At 43.3% G+C, this 15,228-nt stretch overlaps 1 protein-coding gene and 1 pseudogene across 8 annotated transcripts in view; both read right to left on the reverse strand.

Moving 5' to 3' along the window:
* The window catches only part of DIXDC1 (DIX domain containing 1), a 79,332-nt gene that overhangs the window by 44,380 nt on the left and 19,724 nt on the right, over positions 1 to 15,228 (reverse strand). For 7 of the 8 annotated variants that reach the window (XM_044929756.2, XM_044929752.2, XM_044929753.2 and 4 more), the window contains one exon: positions 2,308 to 2,437. In XM_044929756.2, the coding sequence (XP_044785691.1) occupies positions 2,308 to 2,437 (130 nt within the window). The remainder of the gene's footprint in view (positions 1 to 2,307; positions 2,438 to 15,228) is intronic. The other variant, XM_044929754.2, reaches the window with a different exon arrangement.
* Positions 11,897 to 12,709, reverse strand: LOC102409877 (annotated as a pseudogene).

A 15,228-nucleotide genomic window follows, 5' to 3' on the forward strand; every position in this document is an offset into this window, starting at 1 on the left:
GACATGGGTTCGATCCCTGGGTTGGGAAGATCCTCTAGAGTAGGAAGTGGCTACCCATTTCAATATTCTTGCCTGGAAAATTCCATGGACAGAGGAGACTGGCGGGCTACAGTCGATGGGATCACAAAGAGACACGACTAAGCATGCACGCGCGTGCGCGCGCGCACACACACACACACACACACACACACACAAGGAGGAGAAAGCCAGTACAGCAAACAGGAAAGGCCAGTGAGGAAGGAGGAAAACTTCAAGCCCACAGGATCCTGGAGACCGAGGGAAGATGTTTGGAGGAGGGAGTGATCCACTGTGTCAAGTTCTGCTAAGTTGAATAAAATGAGGACTGAGTCCTGGCCACGGGATTTGACAGAGCAGAGTTGTGACCTCAAGGAGAACAGTTTCAGGGGCATAGTAGTAGGGTCAAAAGCTCAGTGAGGGCCAGCTCAAGAAAGAACACAATCTAAAGTAGTGGATTCAGAGAGATTTTCTCTATAGCCAAGTTGCAACAGAATGCAGCATTTAAGAACCTGGGTTTTGAAAAACAAGAATACACATTCATATTGCCTGTATATGCACCATTAAATATCTCTGGAAAGAATAGCCAGAAACTGCTAACACTGGCTGCCTCCAGAAAGAACAAGTAACTGGCAAGGGGACAGACGGGGGAAATGGCTTTTGATTTTCTATCTTCTTGGGCTGTCTGGATTTTCTAACTGATTGTATTTCCAGGATAATCTGTTCAAATGAGTGAAAAATTAAAAGTTGAAAATTAGCTTTGGAATTAAAGTAAATCCAGGTTTGTACCTCTGCTTTACCACTATTCTTATGTGACCCTGCAAAGTTGCTTAAGGGCTTCCCTGGTGGCTCAGACAGTAAAGAATCTGCCTGCAATGCAGGAGACCTGGGTTCTGGGTAGGGAAGATTCCCTAGAGAAGGGAAAGGCTACCCAGTCCAGTATTCTTGCCTGGAAAATTCCACGGACAGAACTTTCTCAATCTCAAAAAATAAGTAAAATACTTAAATGCTATTCATTATCATAAATCAATCAAAGTAGCATGTTTAGCAATGCTTGATATATATGTACACACACATATATGTGTGATTATATATATATATATAAAGTGCTCCTGGAAATGGAGGCAATATTATGTTTCTCAAACGTTGATGATAAAGTGAAGTTAAATGAGACAGTGTTCAATACACAGTAGCTGCTATTACTATTATCATGGTTATTATCACTATAAGTGAATAATGAATATATGAGCTGTCTGAATGAGGTATTTCTGGACAGGCTGCCTGATGCAAGCCTGCCTTCTTACATATCACTCAAACCCTCATCCCTCAAATATGTCAATGAATGTTTGAGTACCTGTTATGTGTCTGGCACTTGGTTAAGGATTGTGGAAACAGGGGGGAAAAAAATTACACTGTACCTACTCTTAAACAGCTCAATCTATCCTGGAGAGGTAGATAATAAACAACCATTATTTGGTGAGATAAATAATAAGAGGTGTGGACAAATGCTATGGAAATAAGGTTATGATACCATCTAATAAGAATGAAAATGCTGTGGAAATAAGGTTATGATACCATCTAATAAGAATGACAGGCATCAACTCTGGGGCTTCACGGAAACAAGGTCTTCTTATCTTAGTCGGGTCCTTTTGTTGGTAACACACCTTCTTTTTGCCTGGCTGCCACTTCCCTTTCGAGCCTCAGTGTAGACATCAGATCTTGTGGCAAGCCATCCTAGAATCCCTAACAGTGGGTTGCGTGCCCGCCCTCTCTCTTATCTGTGCTTGCCCCATCACAGTACTAAGTACATTACTGGAAGTAACTTCGCTCTCCAGTCTTTCCAACTAGATTGGGAGACTCTTGAGAGCTGCGACTGTGCTCCTCATCACACGCCCAAAGTTTAATGTAGCAGCTGGAACACAGTGTTTACTGACTAATAAATAAATTAATTAACCTTGGGCAAGTATCTTAAGTCTTCCCTACTTTCATTTCCATGAGACTTTAAAGAAGTAGCTCAGTTGGTAAAGAACCCGCCTGCCAATGCAGGAGACAAGGGTTCGATCCCTAGGTGGGGAAGAAGGCCTGGAGCAGAAAATGGCAACCCACTCCAGTATTCTTGCCTGGGAAATCTCATGGACAGAGGAGCCTGGCAGGCTACAGTCCATGGGGTCACAAGAGTTGGACACGACTTAGTGACTAAACCACCACCAACAATCTGCTCCGAAGGGCACATGGAGGGTAAAAAGGCCATGTTCTGTTTTAAGCTAGCATCAGAGTCCAGGGCCAACCGACCTACAATCTCAATGAGATACGCCAGGATCACCCCATCCCGCAGATCTTGTCGCAGGTCCTGCACTGGCTTCACCGCTGGCCTCTTCTTCAGCTGTGCGTTCACCCAGGCCACGTACGCCTGCAGCTGTTGCTGGAAAATGAAAGTGGGAGATAAGGAAAGGTTGCATGTTACTTATATCCTCTTCCCTGCACCCTCTAAGGCAGCACTGGAGACTGGGCTATCTATACCTGACTTCCCAGGTGGCCCAGTGATAAAGAATTCGCCTGCCAATACAGGAGATGCAAGAGACACGGGTTCAATCCCTGGGTGGGGAAGATCCCCTGGAGTAGGAAATGGCAACCCGTTCCAGAATTCTTGCCTGAACATTTCCATGCACAGAGGAGCCTGGCGGCTACAGTTCATGAGGTCGCAAAGACTTGCACACAGCTGAGCAACTGAGCAGTCTATACCCAGAGAGAGGAGGAGAAGGTTTTAAGGAGAATGCTCTAAAATTCTCTGGTTTTATGCTAATCTCTGGGATGAGCTACCTTCTGACTCGGGTGGTGGTGTGGACAAGGTATGCAGATGAGCGTTTCGGCAACAATGACTCCTGCTTTCCTTGACTTTAGCTCTGTCGACCAGGAATAAAGCCGGGCCAGAAGCACAGCCCATTTTCTAGTGTGATGAGAGCTGCCAGTGCCCCACTGCGCTTCCCAGGAACGATCTCTCGTGTCCCGTGTGCACAATGGCCTGTGACATTCCTAAGAACTGATCCTGGGGAGCTAGGAATCCACAGTTAAACCGATCTCAGAACTGCCTCTCATAGCTGCCTTCTTCACAAAGAGATTTAACTGAAACCAACCCAGGATTTATCCTCCTGAGCCCATAATCCTGGGATTGCTACAGAGTTAGCTTTAATCCAGGCTTTATGTTGTCAAAGAGGATCTGGTTACCTGAAACCTGCACAAAGAAAGAAAAGAAAGGCTAGGATGAGCAGAGTTCCTGAAGACTGGGGTCGAGGTCAGGGGAGCCTTCATTTTTTTTTTTTTTTTTTTTGCAGACAACGCTTATGGTCCAGTACCATCAGAAACCTGTCAGATTCAGATAGGACACATAACTCATGGCAACCCTTAGATAACCTTTCATATTCCATTTTAAACAGGGCTTGTATATTCAGGTGTTCATTCTGATTATTTGGGCACTAAATATCAAAAGAGCACAAGAGCAAGGTCATAGTACAGGCTGCAGTTCTGGCTGATGTCTGTAGAAACCCAAGACTCTGAACCTGAAAATTAAATTCAAGGGCTAACAGTATCAAATTATAATTTGGTTAAAGTATAGTTGATTTCTAAAGCTCCAAGTACTTCCTTGATGAAATAATATCAGAAATTACTCACTGGCTGCTTCCTGAGCTTAAATTAAATCTTCACTATTTTCTCTACGTCAATTTGTGGGAATAAATAAAGTCTTTTGGAAGGTAGTACTAAGGCAATGTTCTATCAGCTACTGACAAACTGTAGGAAGTGCAATGATTAGCAGGAGGTAGGGGGAAGAATCTGGTATTTATTGAGTACCTATCATGATGCCAACAAAGGTCCATCTAGTCAAGGCTATGGTTTTTCCTGTGGTCATGTATGGATGTGAGAGTTGGACTGTGAAGAAAGCTCAGTGCCAAAGAATTGATGCTTTTGAACTGCGGTGTTGGAGAAGACTCTTGAGAGCCCCTTGGACTGCAAGGAGGTCCAACCAGTCCATTCTAAAGGAGATCAGTCCTGGGTGTTCTTTGGAAGGAATGATGCTAAAGCTGAAACTCCAATACTTTGGCCACCTCACGCGAAGAGTTGACTCATTGGAAAAGACTCTGATGCTGGGAGGGATTGGGGGCAGGAGGAGAAGGGGACGACAGAGGATGAGATGGCTGGATAGCATCACCGACTCAATGGACGTGAGGTTGAGTGAACTCCAGGAGTTGGTGATGGACAGGGAGGCCTGGTGTGCTGCGATTCATGGGGTCGCAAAGAGTCGGACACGATTGAGCGACTGAACTGAACTGAACCATGAATTAAACACTACTTTTGATGTTTTATATGTCTTTTAATGACTCACTAATGTATCTGGAGGACTTCCATGATGGCTCAGTGGTAAAGAATCTGCCTGCCAATGCAGGTCTGGGTTCAATTCCTGGGTCAGGAAGATTCCCTGGAGTAGGAAATGGCAAACCATACCAGTATTCTTGCCTGGGAAATCCCACGGACAGAGGAGGGCTGGCAGGCTACACCCCGTGGGGTAACAAAAGAGTTGGACACAACTTAGCAACTAAACAACACAACAACAATATACCTAGAACGCAGCCACTCAGTTGATGTTTACTAAATGGTCATCATTATTTTCATTATCATCATCTAATTCAGTTCTCACAGAAGCACTGAAGGGTTTGTATCATCTCCGTTCTGTGGATGAGGTTCACAGAAATCATGTAACTTCTCCAAAGTCTCCATCCCTATGCCTTGGCAGACCTGGTTAGCAAACCCAGTAAAGGTGGTCCAAGGGCCTCCTGCTATCCACTCACTCTGCAGGCAGCTGTGCCTTCTGCTTTCACATGGGCCAGATTCCTGTCCAGGTGAGCTCCTACTGTTCAGCCAAAACGTCAGGACAGGCAAAGGGTGCCTCCAGAGCAAACCACTCTGCTCAGGGCCACAAAGGCATCAGGGTAACAGCTGGGTCTGATTACCTGGCTTACATCAAAATCCCTACCCTCTATCGAGTATCACCCTCAACCCTCCCCCGACACATTCCTGCTTAAAATCCTTCACTGGCCTCTCATTACCCGCAGGATAAAACCCAGCCTCCTCAGCTGCACTTAAGTCTGTCCTAGCTAAGTCCTTACCTCTCCTCCAGCTTCGCTTACCCATTCACATTTGCCCCCCACAACCCCGCGTTTAAGGTTGGTCCGAACTATGTTTGTACGGAGAAGGCAATGGCACTCCACTCCAGTACTCTTGCCTGGAAAATCCTATGGACGGGGGAGCCTGGTAGGCTGCAGTCCATGGGGTCACTAAGAGTTGGACACGACTGAGCAACTTCACTTTCACTTTTCACTTTCATGCATTGGAGAAGGAAATGGCAACCCACTCCAGTGTTCTTGCCTGGAGAATCCCAGGGACGGGGGAGCCTGGTGGGCTGCCGTCTATGGGGTCGCACACAGTCAGACACGACTGAAGCGACTTAGCAGCAGCAAACCTTGTGCAGTGCCCCAAACGCACCATGTCTTCCGACCACTCTACCTCCCTCCTGTCTTGCATCTCTTCTTAAACCTCAGCTCAAGCATCACCACCTCTTCCAGGCAGCCTTCCTTGACCCTCCCACACACCTCAGACACTGATCTCCGTGAGGACATCCTGTACCAGGCAATCAGTTCAACTACAAGGAGGGTGCAGCCAATGTTCTGTGACATGGGTACAAAGAGCTTTATGCCTTCAAGAAGTTTGCAGGAAAAAAAAAAAAAAAAAAAACGAGAAGAGAGGAGGAGGAGGAGCAGCTTGCAGGTTGGTGAGATAAGCGCTAGGACAGGGGTGTGCGAGGTGCTAGGAGTGTTAGCTCAGTCTGAAGCCCATGCTCAGGGGGCTTTCCTGAGGGAAGGAGGCAAAGAGGACAGTGAGCTCAAAGGGGCTCAGGTCTCAACTAGATGCTCCATGCAGGACGTTACAGGAGTTCAGGATTGTTGGACTCAGAGTAACAGGCACTCAAGAAATCTCTGTTTGAATTGGTGAATAATGTGTCAAATTTCATCAGGCCAAGATTTATGATGATTCTAAAAGTTAATTATGCAGCTGAAGACAAGAACAAGTATTTTTCATCAGGCCAAGATAATTTTACTTAAGTAATCATAGCCTTCTTTTGGCCAATGAATAGAAGTAAGTTGTCTCTGGTGCAAAACTGCTTTGAGGTTCCTCACAGAACTTTTCATGCCCATTAATCACAGTTCTCGGCTTCCAGTAAAGAGGATTCTATTGCATGCTGCTGCTGCTAAGTCGCTTCAGTCATGTCCGACTTTGTGCGACCCCATAGACGGCAGCCCACCAGGCTCCCCCGTCCCTGGGATTCTCCAGGCAAGAACACTGGAGTGGGTTGCCATTTCCTTCTCCAATGCATGAAAGTGAAAAGTGAAAGTGAAGTCGCTCAGTCGTATCCGACTCTTAGCGACCCCATGGACTACAGCCCACCAGGCTCCTCCGTCCATAGGATTTTTCAGGCAAGAGTACTGGAGTGGGGTGCCATTGCCTTCTCCAATTCTATTGCATAAGTGATAATAATTGTCACCACTTTTCTGAACACCTACTCCGTGTCTAGAGCTATGCTAGGTCCTTTAGACACAATTTCTCTAACGCTAATCTGCCAGGGAAATTTTTACTGTATCTATTTTGCTAACTGCAAACCCGAGACTCCAAAATGGTGAAATAATGCTCAAGTTCACCCAGACTGTAAACTACGAATATGAAATTCACTCTGACTCCAAAACCAGTGCTCTTTCCACTCTACCACACTGTCACCTAAATAAATGCATCCCTGAGGTTTAAACAACCTCACCAAAACTCTCGGAATGGAGGTTACCTTAGCCTAAACCACTTCTCCCTGCACAGCCAGTGCGTTGAGTCTCTTGTGTAATAACCTACACTAGGGAGCTGTCTGCTAATCAAAGAGAGCTCAGCAGACGAGCAGCACCATCACCAGGGGCCTCTCAGAAAAGCAGACGCTCACGCATCACTGTGAATCCACACACTTCAAATGCAGTAGAATAGAATATGCAGAATAGAATGGAAATGCAGAATCTCCAACTCTGTTCCAGTTCTAATGAATTAGAACCTGTATTTTTACAAGATCCCCTCATCTTGTATTTTCTCTGCTCCAGCTTTTGTCATCAGCCAAAATAAATCACTTTTGGCTCCTCTTGTTGGAGAGTAGTTTTCAGAAATCAAAATTTGGGCATGAGATATACTCATCCTACTGGGGTAACATTCTGGGCCCTCTCAGGAGTACAGTAGGAAACACAGGTGTGTATCACACCTAGACACATACTTCCATCTACTTATCTTGACAGACAGATGGAGAAATAGACCACGAATTATCCAGATCCTGCCTCTAGCCCAGCACCACAGGGTTCATCTCTTTTTTTCCTTTTCCTTATTTGTAACTCCTTTTTCCCCACAGTGAGAAACCTGACTCTATCCACAATATATTTACTAATATTTCCTCAGTCCTAGAAAACACATCAAAATTTGACTTGCTAACCCGTTCCTTGTATGGAATAGTATCAGATCAGTCGCTCAGTCGTGTCCGACTCTTTGCGACCCCATGAATCGCAGCACGCCAGGCCTCCCTGTCCATCACCAACTCCCGGAGTTCACCGAGACTCATGTTCATCGAGTCAGTGATGCCATCCAGCCATCTCATCCTCTGTCGTCCCCTTCTCCTCCTGCCCCCAATCCCTCCCAGCATCAGAGTCTTTGCCAATGAGTCAACTCTTCGCATGAGGTGGCCAAAGTACTGGAGTTTCAGCTTTAGCATCATTCCTTCCAAAGAAATCCCAGGGCTGATCTCCTTCAGAATGGACTGGTTGGATCTGCTTGCAGTCCAAGGGACTCTCAAGAGTCTTCTCCAACACCACAGTTCAAAAGCACCAATTCTTCGGTGCTCAGCTTTCTTCACAGTCCAACTCTCACGTCCATACATGACCACAGGAAAAACCATAACCTTGACTAAATGGACCTTTGTTGGCAAAGTAATGGCTCTGCTTTTGAATATGCCATCTAGGTTGGTCATAACTTTCCTTCCAAGGAGTAAGCGTCTCTTAATTTCATGGCTGCAGTCACCATCTGCAGTGATTCTGGAGCCCAGAAAAATAAAGTCTGACACTGTTTCCACTGTTTCCCCATCTATTTCCCATGAAGTGATGGGACCAGATTAGTATCTGCTGCGTCACTTCAGTCGTGTCCGACTCTGTGCAACCCCATAGACGGTAGCCCACCAGGCTCCCCCATCCCTGGGATTCTCTAGGCAAGAACACTGGAGTGGGTTGCCATTTCCTTCTCCAATGCATGAAAGTGAAAAGTGAAAGTGAAGTCGCTCAGTCGTGTCCAACTCTTAGTGACCCCATGGACTGCAGCCTACCAGGCTCCTCCGTCCATGGGATTTTCCAGGCAAGAGTACTGGAGTGGGGTGCCATTGCCTTCTCCGCATTTTTAAAAATATTTGTTTATCTATTGGGCTATGCCAGGTCATAGAAAAATAAATTTACTAGCCAGAAATTGATATACAAGTATATAGTCTTTTTGTCTTTAGCCTTACAGTGTACACTCAAAATACTGATTCCAAAGTGACTTAGGTTAATTCTTTTCTTCCCTCTGCCTTCAGTGTGGTTATGTTATTAATTTGTAATACAGTTATGTACATTTATTACAATTGGTAGACCATTTTGGGTTGTCCTAACATTTTGGTTGATTTTAATTAATTTGGGGGCAGGAGAAAGATTAACATGATTCTAAAAGTCAGAGCTATAGAAAAACATACATTCAGAAGTGTCATACTTCCATCTTTCTCTCTACTCCATTCCCTTTTCTCTAGTCTTTCCACCCTATTCCTATCCATTCCTGTAGATAACCAATCTGATTCGTTCTAGGTTATCTGGAAAAAAAGATATATGTATATTTTATTTCCCTTTTCTTATGTGACAAATAGCATAGTAATTTTTTTTTAATTTTATTTATTTACTGGGCCCTGCCTGGTGGGCTGTGGTCCATGGGGTCGCTAAGAGTCGGAAACGACTGAGCAACTTCACTTTCACTTTTCACTTTCATGCACTGGAGAAGGAAATGGCAACCCACTCCAGTGTTCTTGCCTGGAGAATCCCAGGGACGGCGGTGCCTGGTGGACTGCTGTCTATGGGGTCGCACAGAGTCGGACACGACTGAAGCGACTTAGCAGCAGCAGCAGCAGCTGGGTCTTGGTTGCAGCATGGGGGATCTATTTCCCTGACCAGGGATCAAACCCAGGTCCCCTGCATTGGGAGCCTGCAGTCTTAGCCACTGCGTACCAGGGAAGTCCCCAAAATAGCATTAAGCACTTATATTCCCTGGTGGCTCAGATAGTAAAGTATCTGCCTGCAGTGCAGAGACCCAGGTTCAAGATTGGGTTGGGAAGATCCCCTGGAGGAGGGCATGGCAACCCTCTCCAGTATTCTTGCCTGGAGAATTCCATGGACAGAGGAGCCTGGTGAGCTACAGTCCATGGGGCTGCAAAGAGTCAGATGTAACTAACACACACACATTCTTTTTACACCTGCATTTTTCACTTCACTTCAATTAACATTTGCTTAATATATTCTGGAAATCACTCCATAGTGGTCTAGAAATCTTCCTTATTTTACAGCTACATGGTACTCCATTATGTAGATATATCATAATTTAGTCAATCAGTCTTCTATATATGGGAATTCAGTTTTTCAATATTTTGCAGTTACAAACAGTGCAGCAATGAATAACGTTATGCATATGTATTTTCATGTTGATCGAGGTCTATCTTCAGGGTAGATTCAAAGAAGATGGCTAGGTGAATATATATACATTAAGTAGATAACTTCATTAGATATTGCCAAATTCCCCACCAACAGCATTGTATCTATTTGCATTCCCATCAGCAACGCATGAGAGTGCATTTTCCCACAGTCTTGCCAATAGAATATGTTGTCACACTTTTAAATTTTTGCTAATATGATAGGTGACAAATTGTATCTTAGTGCTGTTTAAATTTCTTTAGATATGAATTTGAGCCTCTTTTGGTAGGTTAAGAATTCAATTTAAATCCATCCTTATCTTTATATATTTTGTATATGTACATGAATTACCTGTTCACATCTCTCCCATTTTTCTATCTTCTGTACCTTCATTTTAAGAGCTCTTTATGTATTAGAGATGTTACCCTTTTGTCTTTGATATATGTTGCAGAGATTTCCCAGTTTGTCAGTGATCTCTCTTTTGGGATATTTATATTTATGTATTTGGCTGCCTCCCAGGTGGTGCAGCAGTAAAGAATCCACCTGCCAATGCAGGAGACTCAGGTTTGATCCCTGGGTCAGGGGGAAAGGCAACCCACTCTAATATTCTTGCCTGGAGAATCCCATGGATAGAGGAGCCTGGTGGGCTACAGTCCACAGGTTGCAGCGTCGGACACAATTGAGTTACTGAGCACACACACACATTTCTTGGGCTGTGCTGGGTCTCAGTTGCAGCACATGGGGTCTTTAGTTGAGGCACGCAGGAACTTTAAGTTGCAGTATGTGGGATCTAGATCCTGATCAGACATCGAACCCAGGCCTCCTGCATTAGGAGTGTGCAGTCTTAGCCCTGGAGCACCAGGGAAGTCCCTATCAGTCATCTTTTGACTTAGTTTATGGTGGTTTTCTGGCTATGAAAAGGATTTTATTTTTATATAATCAAATTACTGATATTTCATGCCTCTGAACTTCGGGTGATGGCTTGAAAGGCTTTCCCTACACTAACGTGAAAGAATTCGCTTCTGCTTTTTCTCTAGTTCTCATATGGTTTCAAAATTGCTTACATTTATATCCCTGTTCCATCTAGAATTTATTCTTCTGTATAATGTGAGATATAGATCCAACTTAACTTTTTTAAAAATGGCTACCCAGTTGTTCCAGCACCATTTACTAAAGTCAATCTTTACCCCAGGGATTTGAGATGCTGCCTTTCAGTTCAGTTCAGTGCTTCAGTCGTGTCCGACTCTTTGCGACCCCATGAACCGCAGCACACCAGGCCTCCCTGTCCATCACCAACTCCTGGAGTCCACCCAAACCCATGTCCATCGAGTTGGTGATGCCATCCATCCACTCATCCTCTGTCGTCCCCTTCTCCTCCTGCTCTCAATGTTGCCTTTATCATACACTAAATCTCCATAGTTCCTGGGTCTCCTTCTGGACTGCATAGTCTGTATCACTTGTATATTTGCTCATTCATGGACCAGTACCAAAATGTTTTATTTGTAGAGGTTTTATAGAATAATTTAAGATCTGATATAGCTGGTCCCCCCGCATCCTGAAATTTTTCTCTTTTTAATATTTTCTTGACTATTCTTACAAATTTATTTCTCCATACAAACTTCAGTATATATTTATCTAACTTTCAAAAAAAACCTGTTGGAACTTTTATTGGGATTATATTAAATTTATAAATTGATACAGAGAGAACTGTCATTTATATGTTGTTGAACCATCCTACTTAAGAATAAGGGATGTCTTTCATTTGTTCAAATGAGTCTTTCCAGAGAGTTTTAAAGTTTTCCTCCTGTAAGTTATATACATTTCCTGTTAAGTTCATTTCTAACTATTGAATTCTTCTTACTACTGCTAAGTCACTTCAGTCGTGTCCGACTCTGTGTGACCCCACAGACGGCAGCCCACCGGGCTCCCCCGTCCCTGGGATTCTCCAGGCAAGAACACTGGAGTGGGTTGCCATTTCCTTCTCCAATGCATGCAAGTGAAAAATGAAAGTGAAGTCGCTGGGTCGTGTCCGACACTCAGCGACCCGATGGACTGCAGCCTACCAGGCTCCTCCATCCATGGGATTTTCCAGGCAGGAGTACTGGAGTGGGGTCCCATTGCCTTCTCCGATTGAATTCTTCTTAATTGAGATTAAATGAGGTTTTCTCTACCATCACTTTCTCTAATTGGCTACTCTGTGTATGTGAAAGCTGTTAATTTCAGTAGGTTCATTTTATATTCTGTTATCTTATCTTTTATTGAGTTTCATTGAGTTTTATCAATAATTCTCAATAATTTCTGGGATTATTACCACATCATCTACAAAAAGAAATATTCTTTACTAAGCTTTATGCCTCTAATCAATTTCTATATACCTCTGGTACAATGTTGACTAGTAGTGGAGATATTGGGCATTCTTCCCTTGTTTCTGGACTCAGAAAATACCTGAAGTGTTTCCCGGTTTAGAAAGTGAATGGTTTCTGGAATAAGGTATATAAATTTTTATCATGTTAAGAAAGAATCCATCAAGTATTATTTTCTTTTTTTTCTTCTACTTTTTTCTTTTATTTTTATCACACACTACAAAATATACTGCATGCTACACAATACACTGCATAACCTTCTAACAGGGGTAGACGAGTATAACTTAGTTATTTCTCATCAATCAGGAAAATGCTTTCTTAATGTTCTCCAAACCCTTCAACACATAATGATGATTAACTCCAGAGATGCACCTATCTCTTTCCATCAGATTTCCCCAATGCAACCCTTTTCCCCTTGTTCCCATTAGTGAATCCATGGATGTGTACAGTGGCCATTTCTGGAATGAAGAAGTATGTAGCCATGAGGACAATCCCAGGAAGAATCTCGAATTACACAATCACTGTTCTGTTCCCAAGCAAGTCTTATTTCCTTCGGTGGTTTTATAATGAACAGATGTTGAATTTTGATGAAAGTTTTGTCATAATTTATGGAGACAATTCTGATTATTTTTCCTGATAATATTCCATTATTATAGAATACATGGATTTCTTAATAATGAACCTACCTTGCATTCCTGTGGTTAACCCTACTTGATCATAATGAAGTACACTTTAATGTGATGTTGAACTTTGTTCACTAATACAATATATATTACAGCTATATTCGTACTACATTTGTTGTACTTTTTCATGGTTGCTCAGTTGTTTAGTCATGTCCAACTCTTTAAGAGCACCATGAACTGTAGTTCCTCTGTCCATGGGATTTTCCAGGCAAGAATACTGGAGTGGGTAGCCATTCCCTCCTCCAAGGACTCTTCCCCACCCAGGAATCAAATCCATGTCTCCTCTGTCTCCTGCATTGAAAGTAGATTCTTTACCCACTGAGCCACTGGGGTCTTCTTTTCACAGGTTTTCATAAGTAATATTTGTCTGTAGTTTCCTCTTTTGCACTATCAGGCAGATATATTTTTAAAAAGAAGGAGCAAGTTTCTCCTTAGTTTCATTCTCTGTCATCATCTATAGAGCACTGGGGCTATCTGATAAGTAGAGGTTTGGTAGAATCCCCCTGTGAAATAATCTAGGCTGGTACTTTTTTTGAGGAATAGTTCCTTATTAAAGTTCTCTATTTCTTTCACAGAAATTGGTCTGTTTAAATATCCTGTCTCTATCAATTTTAGTAATCAGAATTTCCCTTAGAAAGTATTAATCTCATCAAGGTTTTAAAGTTTATTTGCACAGACATGCAAAGACTCTTAACAGTTTTGTTTGTTTCAACGGTTATTTCTCCACTGTCATTTTTTTATTTTGTATATTTGTGCTTCCTCCTTTTTCATCATGTTAGCTACCTGTTTGTCTATTTTTATAATTTTTTCCCCCAAATCTTAAAAGCAAAATGGTTTCAAGAATTATTGCTATTCTGGCCTAAATCCCTCTAAAACCATAATACTTAGAACCAAACACAATACCCTGGCTATAAAATCAGACAGTCAACTTTCTCATCCAAGACATTTCACACTCTTTTTCCCTCTCTTCCCATTCTTCCTATTCTTCTTCTTTTTTTGTTACCACCTCACACTGTTGACTCACACAATATTATCAACCAACTCCCCTCCCCAAATTTTTAACATATTCTGCGGTGAGGCCAATCTCTTCCATTTTCATTCTTGTATAACTGGCCTTCTTGATGCATATTTAACAAATTTCAACTTATTCGATCCCATCTCACAAGATACTTCCAGACCCTGTCATTTCATGTATTCATTTATTCAAATTCAACCAACATTGCCAGGCATTGTGCCAGGCCCACTGTTTACAGGCATATAAATAACTCTGATACAAAGTGATCACTGCAACAATGGAGCAATGTTTTTTAAAATCCTATCTATGCACAAAAGGAGTAACAGGGTGAAAGGATGAGGGCATCACGGGAGGGTCAAGAGGGAAGAAGACATCTGTCTATTCTTTAAGGACATTTGCCAGGTGGGGAATAGAAGGACATCCTAGGGAGAGGTGATTTTAGAAAAAAGAAAGGAAGAGCCTGAAGGTATATGGTATCTTGGAGGAATGGCCAGTTAACAAATTTGTGTATGGGCCGAGCTGTGAGTGGCAGGTGGCGATGATTAAGAAATAGGTCAGCACAAGACCTACCAGAACTTAGATTTAAGTCTTAAAGAGTTTTAACAGGAAAGCATGGAGCCCTGCAACAGGAAAGTGAAACTGTGAGACTTGTATCTTAGAAAGGTCACTCTGGACGCACTAGAATATGACAGCCTAAACTGAAGCAGTACAGTGAGAAAAGGATAAACTGCAGAAATAAGTCAGAGAGATGACTGCCAAGAGGCAGGCAGTAACAACGAGAGAGACAGTCCAAAAAAGTCGCACCTGAATGGATGGTGACGCTTTAACCGAGATGAGAGCATGTGAAGAGCAAGTATTGGGGGGCGGGGCACGGGAAGAGGGGCGAAGCAAACAGTTCGGTTTTGAACAAGAGCCTGAGCCATCTGCAAAACATCAGAGTAGAGATGTTCTGCCGCCAGTTGGCAAAATCCAGGTCCAGGGCACAAGAGATGGGTGTGGGGTGGGAGTGAGATGCTTGAGAGTATCTGTGTGTGAGAGAGCAGGGACCGCTCTGGGATAACAACACCATCTGCTGAGAGCTTACTGTGTGCCAGGTGCTGCGCTGGGCACTGAACCACGTCTTTTCATATATATATAGTGCGTGTGTGTGTGTACAGTTGACCCTTGAACAACACAGGTTTGAACTGCATGGATCCACTTCCACCGATTTTTTCAGTAGTAAATGCTGTAGTACTATATGATCCACGGTCAGCTGATGCACTTGTGAAGGAACCGTGGGTGCAAAAGCCTGACTCTAGGTTACACAGTTTTCCACGATGCATGGGGTGGCA

Source organism: Bubalus bubalis, chromosome 16 (genome assembly GCF_019923935.1).
Source record: "Bubalus bubalis isolate 160015118507 breed Murrah chromosome 16, NDDB_SH_1, whole genome shotgun sequence".
NCBI lineage: Eukaryota > Metazoa > Chordata > Mammalia > Artiodactyla > Bovidae > Bubalus > Bubalus bubalis.